General features: G+C 49.0%; 1 protein-coding gene across 3 annotated transcripts in view; it reads left to right on the top strand.

The window, feature by feature from the left end:
• IFT140 (intraflagellar transport 140) overlaps positions 1–19,137 on the top strand; it is a 94,384-nt gene that overhangs the window by 69,024 nt on the left and 6,223 nt on the right. For all 3 annotated transcript variants that reach the window (XM_037034666.1, XM_037034664.1, XM_037034667.1), the window contains exons 19-29: positions 3,311–3,488; positions 5,116–5,306; positions 5,803–5,898; positions 6,255–6,387; positions 6,469–6,612; positions 7,258–7,386; positions 7,527–7,709; positions 14,113–14,319; positions 14,572–14,784; positions 14,866–15,032; positions 16,492–16,633. In XM_037034666.1, coding sequence (XP_036890561.1) covers positions 3,311–3,488; positions 5,116–5,306; positions 5,803–5,898; positions 6,255–6,387; positions 6,469–6,612; positions 7,258–7,386; positions 7,527–7,709; positions 14,113–14,319; positions 14,572–14,784; positions 14,866–15,032; positions 16,492–16,633 — 1,783 coding nt within the window. The remainder of the gene's footprint in view (positions 1–3,310; positions 3,489–5,115; positions 5,307–5,802; positions 5,899–6,254; positions 6,388–6,468; positions 6,613–7,257; positions 7,387–7,526; positions 7,710–14,112; positions 14,320–14,571; positions 14,785–14,865; positions 15,033–16,491; positions 16,634–19,137) is intronic.

Here is a 19,137-nt window from a genome sequence, read left to right as displayed (position 1 = left end):
CCAGCTCTGCCCACTGGGAAGAGTGCCAATACAGAGTTCTCAAGTGTGTCTGCCTGTTCAGGTTACTTTCCACTTTAATTGGGTGCAGATATCCGCGGTCTGCTTTAAAGACAAGGGACAGGAAGAGGAGACCAAAGAGGTCACCCTCAGCCCTCACTCTCACCATCACACTTAAAGAAGGTTGCAATTGTGAAATCTTTTGGAAAGGGAGTATGAAAGGTCCCCTGTGTAATCAGCATCTTGCACAGCGGGCCTGGGAAGGTCTGGGTGAGTCCAAGCCCCAGACCACTACCTACCACCCAGTGCTGCCCATGCCTACTCTGCAGCTGAACCTTGAAAGCACCAATGTGTGGGTTTTTTTAAAAAGATTTTTAAAGTTTATTTTTAGAGAGAGGAGAAGGGAAGGAGAAAAAGAGGGAGAGAAACATCCATGTGTGGTTGCCTCTCATGCACCCCACACTGGGGACCTTGCCAGCAACCCAGGCATGAGCCCTGACTGGGAATTGAATCAGTGACCCTTTGGTTCAGAGGCTCACACTCAATTCCCTGAGCTACACCAGCCAGGGCACACCAGGGTGTGTTTAAAGGGGAATGAGCTGTGACTGGTTTTGCAGGCCAGGTGTCCAGTGGGGGGCACACAAAAGGCAACCACACATTGATGTTTCTCTCCCTCTCTTTCTCCTTCCCTTCCCCTCTCTCTAAAAATAAATAAATATTTTTTAAGAGAAGGGAATGAGAAGTCTAAGGAGCAGTGACTTTTCATCGTTTCTATAAGTGGGAAGAGAGAAATTATATAGAACTGACTAGAAGCTGTGGGTGAGAAACTGTGTCTGCTTTGAGATTCCAGATTTGGCCTGGGCCTTGGTGCTTTTACCAGCTGCCATTCCTAAAACCAGTGGTATTTTGAGAGCTGTGTGTACCAGGCCCAAGTCTGCCCCCAAGACCCTCAGGGCTCCCTGGAGCCTCCACGTCAGGAGGGGCAGTGTCCAGGCTGCATACAGACGTGTCCTTCTAGACGACCAGCTATACACCCGCAGTGCTTCCACGTGCATTCCAACTAGCCTGTGAGGGTGAGGGAAAGACAAGCTGCAATTCTCTGCTTATTATAAAGAAGGGTGTTTGGTACAGAGAAGGTGATTTCTTGCCTAAGGCTGCTGGATGGAGAAGGGGCAGAGGGGCCTGACTCGGACCTCACTGCGGCACTGCTGGCCCAGGGCAGGAGACAGCTGTGGCCTCTGGGCCGGCCGTGTTCTAAGGCTCCTGCTCTCTCAGAGCATGTTCCTCTGAATTCCAAAGGAGAGGAGTAGAGTTGCACGGTGACTTTGACACATTGGAAGGTGCTGTAGGAGGCCCCTGTGGGAGGTGATCAAAGGGCCCTGAGCTCCAGCAGGCCCCTCACTAGGCCTTGTCCTGTACAGGTCAGCTGGAGCCCGTCACCCCTGTACTTTCGGCCATCCCTCAGTAGCCATATCTGGGGTACCAAATTTTATAAAGTCTCCAGAAGATCCACATAAAGCCAAAAACATATGAAAGTATACATTTGTTTGTAGGAGAGGGCACCTAGATGTTGGGCATTTAGACCACAGACACCCACAATGAGGCCCATCCTGCTGGGTAAACACCAGCCTCAGTCTGTTCTAGTGCTGCGCCCCCCCGCCCCCAGAGCTGTTTTCACTCCAGTTGTGTCCATGTCATGAAACCTGAGATGAAAGTCTCCCATTAATCACAGAGCCCCACCCACCTACCCAGGCCCTCCACACTCTGCTGTGGCTCGAAGTAGGGCTGGGCCCACCAGCTCTGTCCTCTCATGCATGCCCCTCCCTCACCCGTCCTCAGCCGACTCTCAGGCGAAGCTATTGGGAAAATGCCCGCAGTACTGGGGCTGCAAACTGGGCCCTGCATACACCCTGAGCATCTCCTCCCTCACTATGACCTTGGCTACATGTCTCAGAGGCAGCTGGTCTTGGGTCTATGAGCAGAGTCCCCTAAGTCCCGCATGCTGCTCGGCTGAGGCCAGGTGGGAAGCAGTAGCCCCAGCCCACTTGCTCCCGGGGCTGCCCAGGCTGAGGCTGGCCTCATGTAAAGGGAAAGCCTCACAGAGCAGCTGGCAATCAGAGGGGATGAGCCTGGGTGTCTTCTGTGTGTAAGTGTGTGTACAAGGGTATGTGTGGATGTGAGCATGTTGTTGACTACCTGTACCTGAGTGTGTTGGGTTGCGTGTATGTGTGTATACAGGTACACATGTTTATAAGCAGATGTACATGGGCTGCAGGTCTTCAGATAGGAAGGCATCCATTTCATCCATGGGAGATGAGGCAGTGAATGCATTTGTTTTCTTTGCCTTCATGTGTGGAGCTTGCACTGAGTTGTTTATATGGAAAAGGCCTGTGTCTGAGCTCAGGGTGAGTAGGGCCAGAATCAATGGGCCCAAGGACTTTTCAGAAGGAAGGGCCAGAGAGCATCCTTTCATGCAGCCCCTGCAAGGGCACTTGATGGAGTCTGGTGGAGCTTTGTCATCCCTGTAGGGTGGCCATCCAGGATCTGAGACCATTACCAGGCTCACACTGAGCCTGGGGCTTGCCAGGGAGTGGGGCAGGAGCCCCAGGTCAGTGTCGGAGCGAACCCTCTAGAAACCTTACAGTGAATAGGAAGAACTCCTGCCCCTGAGCCTTTGACGGGATGTGCACATGTGACAACTCTGCGAGGCTCGTGGGCACGAGTGAGGAGCACAGGAGTCCTGGGAACTGTACGTACAGGCAGCTGTTCCATCCCACTCCTCAGCTCGCTCTGCAGGCCCCCGGACCTCAGCTCTGGGACAGGAGACGGGAAGGGCTGTCCTCACCCCCACCTCCATGGGGGTGGTGGGGGTGGGGAAGAGAAGCCTGTGTTTGCTGAGCAGATGTACTGAGACAGGAAAGAGTTGTGGGCATTTGTCTACCTACACAGAAGGCCCTTCTCTCTCTTAATGGCACTTGCCTCCTGTCGACTGCAGAGGAAACGCAGGAATCCTGGGGTTGTGGGAGGGAAGTGGGGATAAGGAACAGGGGTCCCAGGGCCCCTCCGGAGCAGGTGCCATGGGAGGTGGTGCACCAGCCAAGGGACCCAGGGGACAGGTGTGTTTTCTTCTGGGGAGTATGTGGTCCCTGGTCTTCCCAGTTTTCTGCGGGTGGAGCCCATTCAGCTCCTGCATCTCCCCCTTCTAGGTGACGATGCCTGTTCACATAGGTCCCCAGCACTCTGGAAGTGGTTGAGATAAGGCCCAACGTTGGGGGACTGGAAACTAATTGAGTTACCATGCCCTCTGCCACAGCGAGGCTGTCTGGGAGAACATGGCACGTGTGTGTGTGAAAACCCAGCGGCTGGACGTCGCCAAGGTGTGCCTGGGCAACATGGGCCACGCACGTGGAGCCCGAGCACTGCGGGAGGCCGAGCAGGAGCCAGAGCTGGAGGCACGTGTGGCTGTGCTGGCCATACACCTGGGAATGCTGGTGAGTCGGGAAACGACAGGCCTGCTGCCCAGAGGGTGCTCCTTGGTTCCCTTCACAACACGGATCTGGGGCGGAGCCCCTGGCCATGGAGGAGGGGCCACTGCTGGCTTTGGTGGCAGGGGGGCCTGTTCCGCCAACCTCAGAGGGGACCGTGGTATAATAGGTCTGTCCAGAAAGTATCCAGCCATTTACTATGAAAAATAGAGACATTTCATGAAGAAGGTACAAGAAACTTTGTAGCCCTGGCTAGTGTGGCTCAGTGGATTGAGTGCTGGCCTGTGAACCAAAGGGTTGCAGGTTCAATTCCCAAATCAGGGTACATATGTGAGTTGTAGACCAAGTCACCAGTGGGGGCTTCACAGGAGGCAACCACACATTGATGTTTCCCTCTCTATTTCTCCCTCTCTTCCCCTCTGTCTAAAAATAAATAGAATTTTTTTTTGTAAAAAGAAACATTGTACATAGGACAATGACACTTCGGTCCCCTTCAAAATAGGCACCTTGGGACCTCACACAGCTCTCCCCGTCACCATCAGCTGCCCCATCATATTTTCCTGAAGCTCATCAATGGTCTGAAATCTCATCCCTTTCAAAGGTGATTTTAGTTTTGGGAAAAGCCAGAAGTCACAGGGTGCCAAGTCTGGGCTGTAGGGGGCCTGAGTCACCTGGGTGATTTGATGTTTCTCAAAAAAACTCTGCGTGACACATGATGCCTGAGCAGGCACATTGTGTGAGGAAGCTGCCAATCACCAGTTACCCATAGCTGCAGCCTTCTGAGTCATCCAAATAGTTTCCATGGAGGAATATTCAAACTTCACACAAAATTTGATGCAGATTCGTTGCTCTGCTTTCTCAGTCATTTTGAATCAGACGGCCACACAGTACACATGCTCACTCGAGAGCATCTACTGCCCCCACTGACTAGTACAGTGAACTTGTCATTGTTCACACATGCACATTCCATCCACTCTCCTTGGCCGCCAGGTTACATTGATGTCGTGCAAACCATTTTCATTATATTAACAGTGGTTGGACTTTTTTTAGAGACCTCATATTCTTATCTAGGCTATTTCTTTGCAGGGAACACAAAACCTCTTAAGCTAGCTTAAGCCAAAAAGGAGGGCAAGGCCCCCAAGGACTCTCTCCCTTCCAGGAGGCAGAAGCTGAGATGCCTGGCAGGATGGCCTGTGGCAGGGGCGGCTCAGATGGCCTGTAACCATGTGGAGGCTGTGGGTCAGATCCTCTGAGAAAAAGGCTGGGGGACGCCCATGTGGCTGGCACAGGGAGGAGCTGAGCACACCTGAGTGGTCATCCCTGGGCCCCTGGTCTGTACGGGTGAGCGCAGGCTACTCTGAGGGGCGTTGCAGCAGGTGCAGTCTCCTCGCTTATGGTGTGCAGGGACGTTCCCATAGAGATGGGCCTGGGTGGGGTCAGCCCTTCCTGGTCGTGGGGACACCACATCGGCATGTGGCATTCTTCTTGTACGTCTCAGAACACATCCTGAGGTGTGTGTCTGTCCTGTGTGTGTGTGTTGTGTTTGTCGTGGGCTTCCCGATGGCACATTCGGCATCTGCACTGGGTCGTGTGGCTGAGCAGTGGCTGCACTGACGTGCACTGTCTTCTTCAGGAGGAGGCCGAGCAGTTGTACAAGAAATGCAAGCGCTATGACCTTCTCAACAAGCTCTACCAGGCCTCCGGCCAGTGGCAAAAAGCCATCGAAGTTGCCGAACTTCACGACCGTGTCCACCTGCGCACCACCTACTACAACTACGCCAAGCACCTGGAGGCCAGCGCCGACTGCAGCCTGGCCCTCAGCTAGTGAGCAGGGGCTTCTCCGGACTCACTCTGGGATGGGCCCTGGTTGCCTCTTGCTTTTTTTTCTGCCCCAGTGAGGCGGCCATAGAGGTTCTCAGAGGAATATTCTAGACTGAGGCACCTTCATAGGGCAGGTGGTGACATCAGCGAGTGTCTTTCAGAGGGAGCTTGAGTTGTTGCTTTAGGAGAAACTCCAAGGCCAAGCCATTGCTTCGTCCTGCCTCCAGGTTCTGGGCACATTAAGAGACCTGGGGTCGGCTGGCAATGTTGCTACAGCCTCAGTCCAGTATAGTGCCACCCAGGTTAGTGCTGGTGGGGTGCCTGGAGGCCTGGCCACAGCTGAGCCCCCTCCAAGAGCAGCAAGGAAGCCTCACTGCCTCCTGACCGTGGACCCACAAGCCACAGAGCTGTAGTCAGGGAGTGAGGCTCCACCCTGTTGCCACATGTTCAACACGGGCTGTGACAGTGGGAACTAGCTGCTCTTTCTGCCCTCTTGCAGTTACGAGAAATCAGACACCCACCGCTTCGAGGTACCCAGGATGCTCTCAGAGGACCTGCAGTCCCTGGAGCTCTACATCAATAAGATGAAGGACAAGTGAGTGTCCCCTTCTGGGCTAGGGGCTGTGTCAGGTGAAGGCTACGTTTGCATCTGGAGGCTGGAGGCCTGGGGCTGCTCAGAGGAGACCCCCTTCCTGAGCTTTACATGTGAGAGTGTGAAGCATTCTCTTGGTCTCTCAGAGCCAGATCCCAGGGAGCTGCCAGGTTGTGGGGAGGGGGCTTTTCATCTGAACAAGGTTCCTTCAGACCCAGGGGATGTCGCTCTTGTCCACCCACCTTCCATGTATCCTGGCTTCTGGTCATGAGAAGTGCACTCTGAGGGTGGCGTTTGGGAGCCAGGGGCTCATTTCCAGTGGGAGTGGGACCTGAGGGGTAGCTTGCGGCTGCTCGCAGAACCCTGTGGAGGTGGTGGGCACAGTACCTGGAAAGCCAGGCAGAGATGGACACCGCACTGCACTACTATGAACTGGCACAAGACTACTTCTCCCTGGTCCGCATTCACTGCTTCCAGGGCAACATTCAGAAGGTAAGTGCATACCAGGAGCTGGCCCTGTGAGGGGAATGGGCTGGAGACAGGGCCCCCAGGGTCTCTCTGGTGTTTTTCTAGGCTGCTGAAATAGCCAACGAGACAGGAAACTGGGCTGCATCCTATCACCTGGCCCGGCAGTATGAAAGCCAGGAGGATGTGAGGCAGGCAGTGCACTTCTACGCACGGGCTCAGGCCTTCAACAACGCCATTCGTCTGTGCAAGGTAGGCGGCCACACGCACCACACACAGTGTGGATGGAGGCATGCCACCCTGATGGTTAAACCCAGGCAGGTGGGAAGTGGTGCGTTGTCTCTGTTTCCCACAATCTATTAGGAGAGTTCCAGACAGAAAAGTTACGAGAATTGGGCCCCATCACATCCCCAGCCTGGGTCAGTTTCTACCACTAAGGCCTCACTCTACCCGCCATGTAGAGTGGCATCTCGGCCCCTCCTTCCCACCTGATGGCGTTTGTAAAGCAAGGAGTTGTCACTGTGCTGTCCCCAGGGCTCCTGAGCCTGCACTGAAGCTGGTTCATTGCCTAATGGCCTTATAAATAAATAGTAGGCCTTTCACAGGAAGCTATTGGATGTTCTGCATCCATAAAAATGTTTCAGCCCAGGGCCTGACATCTGAAAAATCCAAAATGTGGAGATCCCTCATGTAAGTTAGTTCCCACGATGTTCGTTTAATTAGGAAAAAAGGAAACCTCTGAAAATGTTGATGCACAAACCCAGTCAGGCATTATGACACTCATTGGAACCCATGGTCGTGTGGATTGGTGTGTGTCAAAGGGCGGAGGTGGGCTCCCCGTGGCAGTGTTCACGGACCTGAGCAGGAACCACTGAGCATCTGTCCCCCTTCCTGCAGGAGAACAGCCTGGATGACCAGCTCATGAACTTGGCCCTGCTGAGCTCCCCCGAGGACATGATTGAGGCAGCACGCTACTATGAGGAGAAGGGCGAGCAAATGGACAGGGCAGTCATGCTGTACCACAAGGTGAGGGCCAGCCCTGCCCTGGACCTGAAGGCACAAAGCTCCCGGGGGCCAAGGGGACTTGTCTGTATGCAAGGGGACCACTCAACAGTCTTGGGACCCAGAGTTCGGACAACTGCTCAGAGTTCCCCTGCTATCCACAGGCTGGCCACTTCTCCAAGGCCCTGGAGTTGGCCTTTGCCACCCAGCAGTTTGTGGCCCTGCAGCTCATTGCGGAGGACCTGGATGACAAGTCAGACCCTGCCCTCCTGGCCCGCTGCTCAGACTTCTTTGTTGAGCATTGTCAGTACGAGAAGGCAGTGGAGCTGCTGCTGGCTGCCAAGAAGGTATGGGGTCGGCAGGGTCCCTGCCAGGCACACACTTGGGCACTGAAACCCAGGGTCACTGTTTTCACAACACAGTGAACGAAGCTTCACTCTCTCTCGTGATCACAACTTCAGAAGGAAGGCTTTGGCTGTGGTCTGCCTGGGGTGCAGGGCCGAGACAAGCTCACCTTGTATAGCCGACTCTCCTTTTCACCTGTGTCTACAAATTATAACTAGGGAGTTCCACTCATCTGGTTTGTGTGTGTGTGATAAAGTACAAGAACAAAATTTAAAGTTTACCATCTCAGCTGGTTTCTAAGTGCACAGTACAGTAGCGTTCAGTGTATTCAGTTTTCATGCACCTCATTTCCAGAACTCTCGTCATCTTTGCATCTTGTCCCCATTGAACAGCTCCCGCTCCATCCCCCTCCCCCAGCCCCGGCATCCTCCCTTGTACTTCCTGTCTCTGTGAGTCTGACTGCTCTAGGGACCTCACGGAAGTGGAACCACACAGTTTTTGTCCTTTTGTGACCGGCTCATTTCACTGAGCATAGTGTCCTCAGGGTTCGCCCATGTTATAGGATGTCGCAGAATTTTCTTCCTATTCAACACTGAGTCACATTCTACATTTTGCCCTTGAGTTCATCCACAGATGGGTACTTGGATCATTTCCACCTTTTGACTATTGTGAATGATGTTGCTGTGAACATCAGTGTACAAACCTCTCTTCAAGACTCTTCTTTCAATTCTTTTGGGCATTTACCCAAAATTGAAATTGCTAATTCATATGGTAACTCTGTTTTGATTTTTTGAGGAACTGCCACAGTGGCTGCACCATTTTACATCCCACCAGCCAGGTCCTCAGCAACACTTGTTATTTTCTACTTAACAGAAAGTTCATCAAGCCATCCTAATGGGTATGTGCACTAATCGCTGTCAAGTAGAAAAATTCCCCTTGACAGAGACTGAGTGGAGAGAGAGAAAATTGTTCATCATAGGAAGGTAGCCTATGCAGTCAGAAGGCCTTCCTTCCTGCAGCCAGATCTATGCAGCTTTGTCTCTCACTGCTGACTGGTCAAGAAATTGTTAAACAAATGGATGGAAAGGCAGCGATGGTGTTCTAGGTGAGAAAGACCCAGTAGGTGTGTGTCTGATCCTCCCTCGGGCCGTCTCAGACTTAATCAGACCCCAGGAAAAACACCACAAGACCTTTTCTAGCTGGATAAATGGGTTCTGTAGTTTCACAGTGAAAAGCAGATAAATAGGAATAGCCAGGGAAAATCTGAAAAAGAAAACTACCGTATTTTGTCCCGTGTAATGCACACACACGTTTTTGGCCCAAGCTTTCAGGAAAAAAATCTGTTTTAATTTTTTTTTAAAAGATTTTATTTATTTATCTTTAGAGGGGAAGGGAAGGAGAGAGGGAGAGAAACATCAATGTATGGTTGCCTTTCGTGCGTCCCCTGCTGGGAGTTGGCCTGCAGGGAACCAGCCTGCAACCCAGGAATGTGCCCTGACTGGGAATCGAACCTCGATCTTTTGAGTCGCAGGCCCGCGCTCAATCCACTGAGCTACACCAGCCAGGGCTAATCTGTTTTAATTTTTTAATTCAGTTTTTATTTATTTATATTTAGATACTTGGTTTTTCTTTTACAAAGGAATTTTAGCATTTACTTTAGAACATATTATGGTATAAGAAATTTTATGTAACCAATAATTACAAAACAGAAGAACACATACAGGGAACAAGAAATTTTATGTACCAGTAACAAATTAGTACCACTCATGAATAATGTGCATCCTTATTTTTTCCTCAAAAATTTGGGCAAAAAAGTGCACATTGCACATGGGAAAATACGGTAATAAAGGTGATTAAAGCTCCCAGATCATAAAGTATAACAAAGCGGGAATAATTGGGATCTGGTGCTCGATCAGACCTACAGCCAGTGGAAAGTATTAGAAAACCCAGAAGTAGAACTGAGTACTTGTGCACACAGAGTGTGAGATGCAGGAGCATTCACAACAGCAGCAAAGATGAGTTGTTCAGTCAATGGGGCCGACACACCCAGGTGGCCACTGGGACAAGCAAGTCAAATCCTACTCATCTGGAGCGAATCCCCGATGGGTCCAGGTTGAAGCAGTGAGACAGCAGTAGTTCCACCGGGAGCCACGAGGGGTCAGGTTGTGCAGTCTTAAAGAGGAAGGCATTTTCTTTCCTTTTAAAAAAAGTTATATTGTACTGACTAGGCTGTTATAGTTGTCCTCATTTTCTCCCCTATCCCCCTTCCTCCCAGCACCCCCCACTCCCTCAGGCAGTCCCCACCCCATTGTTCATGTCCCTGGGTCGTGTGTATAAGTGCTTTGGCTACTCCACTTCCTGTACTGGACTGTACATCCCCGTGGCTATTCTGTAAGTACCTATTTGTCTTCTTAATCCCTCATATCTTCACTCATTCTCCCCTTCCTCTTCCATCTGGCAACCAGCTGGTAACTACTGTATTTTGCTGTGTATAATGTGCACTTTTTTGCCCCAACTTTTGATAGAAAAGTAAGGATATGCATTGTACATGGGTAGTATTAATTCTGTATCTATATAAATGTTTTAAGTTATTTGATTTATGCTTATGCATTAAGAGTGTAACTCTGGAAAGCGATAATGATATCCTTACACAAAATAATACCCTGGAATCCGATAATCAGTTTTGTCTCTAAATATAACTAAATAAAAATTGAATAAAAACATTAAAAATATGTTTTCCTGAAAGTTTGAGCCAAAAACATGGGTGCACTTTTTACACAGGAGCACATTATACATGACAGGATACAGTAACTTCTTTTCTCTTGCTCCTTTTGAGTCTCTCTTTATCTTTAACCTTTGGCCTTTTGATTATGATGTGTCTTGGAGTGGCCTCTTTGCATCCATCATAATTGGGACTCTCTGTGCTCCTGGACTTGCATGTTTATTTTCTTCACCAACTTAGGGAAGTTTTCTTTCACTATTTTTTTAGATAGATTTCCAATGGCTTGCTCTTTCACCTCTCCTGGTATGGTACCCCTGTGATGGGAATGTTAGACCTCTTGAAGTTGTCCCAGGGGCTGTTTATACTATCCTCATTTTTTGGATTCTTCTTTCTCCTTCTTGTTATGATTGGTTGTTTTTTGCTTTTTTATGTTCCAAATCATTGATTTGATTCTCAGCTTCATCTACTCTACTGTGGTTTCCCTGTAAATTGTTCTTTATTTCAATTAGTTTATGCTTCACTTCTGACTGGGTCTATTTTAAGCTGCTGAAGTCCTCACTAAGTTAGTTCCTTGAGCATCCTTATAAACAATGTTTTGAACTCTGCATCTGATAGATTGCTTATCTCCATTTTGTTTAGCTTTTTTTCTGGAATTTTGATCTGTTCTCTCATTTGGACCATGTTCATTTTGGCAGCCTCCCTATGTTTGTTTCTGTGTATTAGGTAGAGCTGCTTTGACTCCACGTCTTAGTAGTGTGGTCTAATATAGTAGTTGTCCTGTGGACTCCAGTGACCCAGCCTCCCATCACCCAAGCTGTATTCTTCGTGTGGGCTGAGTACACCCTCCTCTTGTATTTGAGCCTTGGTTGCCGTGGGCAGATTAATTGGAGGGATCTACTCAGGCCAGTCAGCTGCATGGACTGGCTGTGACCACTGGCCACCAACCTCTGCCCTCCGTGGAGGATCAGCTGCACAGGGCAGGGTGCTGGTGTTCTGTGTGGTGCTCAGACCATGCAGCTACGGGCGGTCTGTAGCTGTCCACTGGGTGCTCTGGCCCTGGGGTTTCCTGGGTGGTGCAGGTCAAGGTCAACCCCCACCTGTGTTTGCACGGTGTACCCTGCCTGAGCTGTAAAGCAACCTGAGAAGGCTGCTACCTGTGCTGGGCTTGGAATTCCCAGTTGAAGCCAAGCTGTGAATCTAATCTGGCTGCCTCTAGGGCTCACTGAAGCCAGCTGTTGCTTGTTTGATAGGATTTGATTTAGGAGCCAAGACTATCCATTCTTATAGAAAAGCCCCTTGGGTGGGCCCATAAATTGGGTGGAGCAGAACCTCTGGGAATCTCCAAGGTGGGTCAAACAGTGATAGCCAGATTGATGGGGTCTCAGATAGCTCACTAGCTTACCGGGTCTGTGAGGGGAGGGTTTAGCAAAGGACAGTGGCCTCTCCTTGCCTTGATGCCAGATACCCCAGTTTTTCCCTGTGTGCCATTGGTGCCTTTCAAGGTGCTACCCTAGTGCTGAGCTCAGAGAGAGTGAGTCTGAGTAGGTGAGTCATGTGTGAGTTAAGAGGAACTGCTTAGGGTTCCACAGGCTTCTTCCTCTGACTCAATCCCCGCTGCTTTTTGCAGCCAGAAGTTGTGGGGACTCATCTTCCTGGCCCTGGAACCCTGGGCTGGGAGTCCTGGTGTGGGGCTGGAACCCCTTTCTCCTGAGATCTCCCTCCTGAATTTTTATCCACCTCACGTCAATGTGGGACCAGCCCATTCCACATCTGTGCCCCTCCTGCTAGTGTGGGTGGATGTGGTTCTTTGATTTCATAGTTGTCTGACTTCCATTCAACTTGATTTCCGATGGTTCTGAGTGATGGTTGTTTCATATTTAATTGTAATTTTGATGTGGTTGTGCGAAGAGGTGAGCCATATCTGCCAATGCCACCATCTTGACCAGAAGTTCTAGACATTTTCTGTTATTTAAACTAAAAAACCATAGTGATCAATTCAATCAAATACAAATTTGAAAATGGCATATGGAAAAAACACCATAGACAATAAAATGGGAGAAAATGTATTTTACTGATATCCCAAAAAGCTAATTTTGTTAATATGTGTAGAGTTCCAAAACTCAAAAGGAAAGAACAAAGTGTATGTATGGATAGTCGTTCATAATAAGAGAAATACAGATCAAAGCTCAGAGTTCCCATTTTTTGTGAATTAGGCTAGTAAAGGTAAAAAGGCCGGAAAGCCCACTAGATGGTCATGGGAAACAAATATGCTTGGGCTTTGGGTGCGAGCGCAGCAGGCATCCTGTCCTCAGAATGCACCCTAATAGCACGTTAATACCTGTGAGGGGAGCTTAAGAACATGGGCTACACCAGCAAAAGATAACCCACATCTGTTGTCAGCAGGACGAGTTACATGTTAAGCAGCAGTTCCTGGTAGGGTGGACTATTATGCAGCTGTCAAAAAGAAGGTACATTTCCTTCTATACTGAGATGGAATAATCCACAAAACAGAATTCTTTTTTTAAAGATTTTATTTATTTGCCCTGGCTGGTGTAGCTCAGTGGATTGAGCATGGGCCTGCGAACCAGAAGATTGCGGTTCGATTCCCAGTCAGGGCATGTGCCTGGGTTGCAGGCCAGCTCCCAGCAGGGGATGCACTAGAGGCAACCATACATTGCTGTTTCTCTCCCTCTCTCCTTCCCTTCTCCTCTAAAGACAAATAAATAAAATCTTTAAAAAAAGATTTTACTTACCATTTTTAGAGAGAGGGGAAGAGAAGGAGAGAAACATTTATGTGTGGTTGCCTCTCATGTGCCCCATACTGGGGACCTGGCCCACAATCCAGGCATGTGCCCTGACTGGGAATTGAACTGGCGACCCTTTGGTTTGCAGCCTGCACTCAATCCACTAAGCCACATCAGCCAGGGCTCCAAGACATAATTCTTTTTTTATCCTTAGACATATTCTTTTTTAGAATGTTTGTTTGTTTTTTAGAGAGAAGGGAAAGGAAGGAGAAAGAAAGGAAGAGAAACATCAATGTGTGGTTGCCTCTCCTGCACCCCCCACCAGGGACCCTGTCCACAACCCAGGCACAGGTCCTGACTGGGAATGTGACCCCTTGGTTCGCAGACAGGCACTCAATCCACTGAGCCATACCAGCCAAGGTCCCCAAGACATATTCTTAAGTGAAAAATATAATCTTTTCTTAAATTATTAAAGAAAAGTAATTAATTAAACCCCTTGGTTTTAGATTTTCAAAAGAATTATAGAAGAAAATTAATTTCTGATTTCCTTTTTCTCCCACAACAAATATAAGATTCTTTTCTTTAAGGTTTTATTTATTTATTTTTAGAGAGAGGGGAAGGGAAGGAAAAAGAGAGAGAGAGAAACATCAAAGTGTGGTTGCCTACTGGGGACCTGGCCTGCAACCCAGGCATGTGCCCTGACTGAAAATTGAACCAACAACCTTTGGTTCACAGGCCCACGCTCAATCCACTGAGCTATACCAGCCAGGTCCAAATATAAGATTCTTTTGGGCTCCACATTTCCTTTGTTGCATTCCAGAATGTTAATGGTGTGAGAGAAGGTCATGTGTCACCACTGAGCCTGCCCCTGGGTTCCTCTGAGGAGGTGGTGGGCGGGAGGGTAACTGCCCCCTCTTGGTGTCTGTGGCACCTTCCCAGTATCAGGAAGCCCTGCAGCTTTGCCTGGAGCAGAATATGACCATCACTGAGGACATGGCCGAGAAGATGACTGTGTCCAAGGACTGCACAGATCTGTCGGAAGAGTCACGGCGCGAGCTGCTGGAACAGATTGCCAACTGCTGCGTGCGCCAGGGCAACTACCATTTGGCCACTAAGAAGTACACGCAGGCTGGTAACAAGCTCAAGGTGAGGAGGCCTATGTAGTCGCTTGCACTGCCCGTGAGGAATGCGTGCCCAAGGCACGGTCTTCCCTTTGTCCTGAGTTTCACCCGGTAGGGACGAGCTTTCCCGGCCTGGGTTCTGAAGGGTGCCAGAGGGAATCGAGAGTCTTGAGCTCACTGCTGTCTGGTGTCCGGCAGGCACTACCTGCTGCAGCAGGGCCGTGAGGAGGCAGGCTCCTGGCGCTCCTCACCTGGCCCTGGCTCCTTTTCCATCTAGGCCATGAGAGCGCTGCTGAAGTCTGGGGACACGGAGAAAATTGTCTTCTTTGCGGGTGTCTCAAGGCAAAAGGAAATCTACATCATGGCAGCCAACTACTTACAGTCCCTGGACTGGCAGAAGGAGCCCGAGACCATGAAGAACATCATCAGTTTCTACACCAAGGGGCGGGCCCTGGACCTGCTGGCTGGTTTCTATGATGCCTGCGCTCAGGTACAGCCCCTTTGGGCAGTTCTGGGGGCCTGGGTGGGGGGGCTCATTGGCCCATGGGTCCTGATAGTCTCATCTGCTCAGGTGGAGATCAATGAGTACCAGAACTATGACAAAGCTCATGGGGCACTAACTGAAGCCTACAAGTGCTTGTCCAAGGCCAAGGCCAAGAGCCCCCTGGACCAGGAGACCAAGCTGGCACAGCTTCAGAGCAAGATGACACTGGTGAAGCGGTTCATTCAGGCCCGAAGGTTTGTTCCTACAGGAAGGTGGGAGGCTGGGTGTGCTGAGCCTCAGGCCCCACGGGAGCCTTGTGGAGTCCACCCCGCCACCAAGACTCTTGTTTGTGCCTTGTTATTCTCTGGCTCCCCCTCACTGCCAGGTACCAGACCCAGGTTCCATTTCCTGTGAATACCCTTCAAAAGGAACTCCCTGGACACATAGACAAGAACACAAAAGGCATTGCTATTGCTTCATTCATGTCTGACCTCCTTTTCATGGGGGGTCCCCTTGGAATATTCCCCTGGGAATATTCTTGGGAAGCTTGTTCCAGAAACAACCAGTGAGAGAGAGAGAGAAACAACCATTGAGAGAGAAATTTGTTAGGGGACGGAAAGTAATGGCAGATTTGGGCCCGAAGAGAGTGTCTGAGAGAAGCCTGGGACTTGCTCATCTGTGTGCAGGGGTCCAGCAGGATGGCTCAGGGGTGACGGGGACTGAGGTGACCAACTCATGCTCCTCCCCGTGGAGGCAGTGCAGGGCCTGTGAGAAGGAGGCTCGGGCAGCACACTTTCTCTGTGTTTAGGAGAGGCCACCAGTCTTAATTTGTACATGACACCAGTTCTTGTTTATTAGCAAATCTTCCAGCTTTTCCAAGAGCCCACCGTGCACGTAGCAGCCCTGCTTCTGCCTAAACCAGTAAAAGCATTTTCTTACCTGAGAACAGACTTCTGAAATAAGAGTTCCAAACATCATTTTGATCATTGTTGTGCAGAGTGGGGCTCTTTAAAGGGCACTACCATAAGGAGACTGAATGGTAATAGGAAAAAATACAATTAAAAATACAATAAAGGGCACTCCCTACTCATATGTGTAAGTTACGGAATATCTACTGAGCCTGGGATACAGGAGGGAGAAGGGAGGACGCTGGGCAACAAGGACAGGGCGGTCTGCCCCGAGTGGCCAAATCAGGGCTCGGCGGGAACAGGGCAGCTGGCGCCCTGAAGTGGGAGCTGAGCCGCCCGAGGCCCCGGCTCACCGCGCTGGGCCAAGTACTGCTCTGGGAAGGGCCCCCTCGTCCTGCCCTCACTCGCATATCACTTGCTGCTCTTCAGCAAACCCCAAACATGCCTTTATTCGTGCCAACCCCCTGTTTAACCTCCTTGGCCTCCCCTGAGAGGCACCCCCTGAGTCCCCCTCTATGTCACACTGTCCTGTTCTAGATTGTTTCTTGGGCAGGGACTAGGACTGAGAAACGTTTGCTGTGGCACAGTGCTGTCACTCCAAGCTGTCAGTAAGTTTTGTTAAATAAATGAGTGAATTTATGAAATAACTCGTTAATGGATTGTTTTAATTCATGAGAATTACCTTCACAAGAGATTTGGCCTTCGGTTCTGGTGAGTTCTTTCTTAGAGCAGAGGGCCTGCTCTGACCTCTGACACCCAGCCCATGCCCTGGCGTCGGCCTCAGGCTGTCTCTGCTCACTGGCAGGACCTACGGCGAGGATCCCAAGGAATCGGTCAGGCAGTGTGAGCTGCTCCTGGAGGAGCCAGACCTGGACAGCGCCGTCCGCCTCGGGGACGTCTGTGGCTTCCTGGTGGAGCACTACCTGCGGATGGAGGAGTTCCAGATGGTGAGGGCTCAGGGTCCCGGTCGGCTTGGCTTCCCAGGGTGAGACGTGCCTGTAGCAGCCCCACCCTCAGCCCAAGAGAGCTGGGAGCTCACTCGGGAGGCATCCAGCCTGTTTTTGTTTTGATTTTTAGCCTTTTTTATTTTGAAATAATTTTAAACTGAAAAGTTATAAGAACAGTAGAACCCAAGTGTGTCCTTTACCAGATTCACCAATTTTAAAATTTTGCCATATTTATTTTTTGCTCTTTTTTATTGTTTATTTTATTACAGTTCCAATTTCTTTCCCTTTCACCCCCTCCACCCAGCCCACCCTTCTCGCCCACAGTGAATCCCTCTCTGTTGCCCATGTCCATGAGTCACTCATACATGTTCTGTGACTAGTCCCTTCCTCTTCCTTCCACCATTTCCCCTCCTTCCTCCCCTCCTGCAGCTCAGTCTGTTCCATGTTTCCATGTTGCTGGTTCTGTTTTTCTTGTTTGTTTATTTTGTTCATTAGATTCCAGTTATAAGTGAGGTCACATGGTTTGTTTGTTTTTTGGGGTTTTTTTTTGCCAACTGGCTTATTTCACTTAGCATAATGCTCTCCAGTTCTATCCTTGCTGTTGCAAAAGGTAGGAGCTCATTCTTTCTTTCTGTTGTACAGTATTCCATTGTGTAAATGCACCACAGTTTTTTAATCCACTCATCTACTGATGGGCACTTGGGCTGCTTTCCAGCACTTGGCTATTGCAAATTGTGCTGCTGTGAACATTGGGGTGCATAGGTTCTTTTGAATTGATGTTTTGGGATTCTTAGGGCATATTCCCAGAAGTGGAATTGCTGGGTCATAAGGCAGTTGCATTTTTAATTTTTTTGAGGAAACTCCATACTGTTTTCCACAGTGGCTGCACCAGTCTGCATTCCCACCAACAGTGCACCAGAGTTCTCTTTTCTCCACAACCTCACCAGCACTTGTTTGTTGATTTGTTAATGATGGACATTCTGAGTGGTGTGAGGTAATATTTCATTGTGGTTTTAATTTGCATCTCTCTGATGGCTAGTATGTCCTCCTTGGAGAAGTGTCTGTTAAAGTCCTTTGCCCATTTTTTAATTGGGGTATTTGTCTTCCTGGTGTTGAATTGTATGAGTTCTTTATATGTATCATTGGCAAATATGTTCTCCCATACAGTTGGTTCCTTTTTCTTTTCTTTTTTAAGATTTTATTTATTTATCTTTAGAGAGGAAGAGAATGAGAGGAGAGAAATATCAATGCACGGTTGCCTCTCGTGAGTCCCCTGCTGGGAACTGGCCTGCAACCCAGGCATGTGCCCTGACTGGGAATCGAACCACGATCATGTGGTTCACAGGCCCGCACTCAATCTGCTGAGCTACACCAGCCAGGGCCAGTTGGTTCCCTTTTCATTTGATGATGGTTTCTTTAGCCACGCAGATGCTTTTTAATTTGATGTAGTCCCATTTGTTTATTTTTTCCTTTATATCGCTTGTCTTAGGAAATAAATAGGCAAAAATGTGCTGTGTGGGATGTCTGAAATTTTACTGCCTGTTTCCCACTAGGACTTTCATGTTGTCATGACTTATATTTAAGTCCTTTATCCATTTTGGTGGTCTAGGTTCATTTTTGTGTGTGTGTGTACCAGTCCGGTTCTCCCATCTTGCCATATGTATTCATTCTGCATGTATGTTCTTAAATTTCTATTGTGTACTTGAAATTAATATTTTTGGAGCCGATTTGAGAGGTACAGACATCCTGCCCCTTCACCTTTTAGATTGCTGAGGGGTGAAGACACCTGGGCGTTGAATTGCTGCATCAGCAGGAGAGTGTATGTTTAACTTCTAAGAAACTACCAAATTTTTCTTTATTTTCCTTTTTGTGATGTCTTTTTAATGATTCAGTCAGGGTTATTCTTGTCTCACCAAACACACTGGGAAGCGTGCCCATCTCCTGTTCTTTCTGAAAGACTTCACGTAAGACCTGTGCCTTTTCTTCCTTAACTGTTTGGCAGAATGCTTGAACAAACCTACCTGGGCTTGGAGCTGCCTTTTGGAAGGTTTCTGATAATTCAGTTTAACAGTGATTCTCAAACATTTTGGTCTCAGAACCCCTTTGCCCTAGGAAAGTTATTGAGGACCCTATTTATGTGGATTTTATCTACCAATATTTACTGTATTAAACATGAAATTAATTTGTAAAATATTTGTTAATTCACTTAAAAATAGAATAATATGCTATATCTTAACGTAAATAATATTTTCACTAAAAATAACTATACTTTCCAAAACAAAGAAGATTAGTGAGGAACGTAGCATTGTTTTACATTTTTGCAAATCTCTTTAATGTCTGACTTAATAGAAAACAGATGAATTCTCAATTTCTGCTTCTGCATTCAATTTGGTAAAATAGGGTGTTTTAGTGGAAATATATAGAGAAAATCCAGCCTCACACCAATATGTAGGTCAGAAGGGGAGGTGGATGTAACAGCCTTCTGGGTGTGGGGAGAGCTTCTC

The sequence above is a fragment of the Sturnira hondurensis genome, unplaced genomic scaffold (assembly GCF_014824575.4).
Source record: "Sturnira hondurensis isolate 20B ecotype Veracruz unplaced genomic scaffold, ASM1482457v3 Scaffold0022179, whole genome shotgun sequence".
Classification (NCBI taxonomy): Eukaryota; Metazoa; Chordata; class Mammalia; order Chiroptera; family Phyllostomidae; genus Sturnira; species Sturnira hondurensis.
The sequence above is the reverse complement of the archived record's forward strand: the minus strand, read 5'-3'. Positions and strand labels throughout refer to the sequence as shown.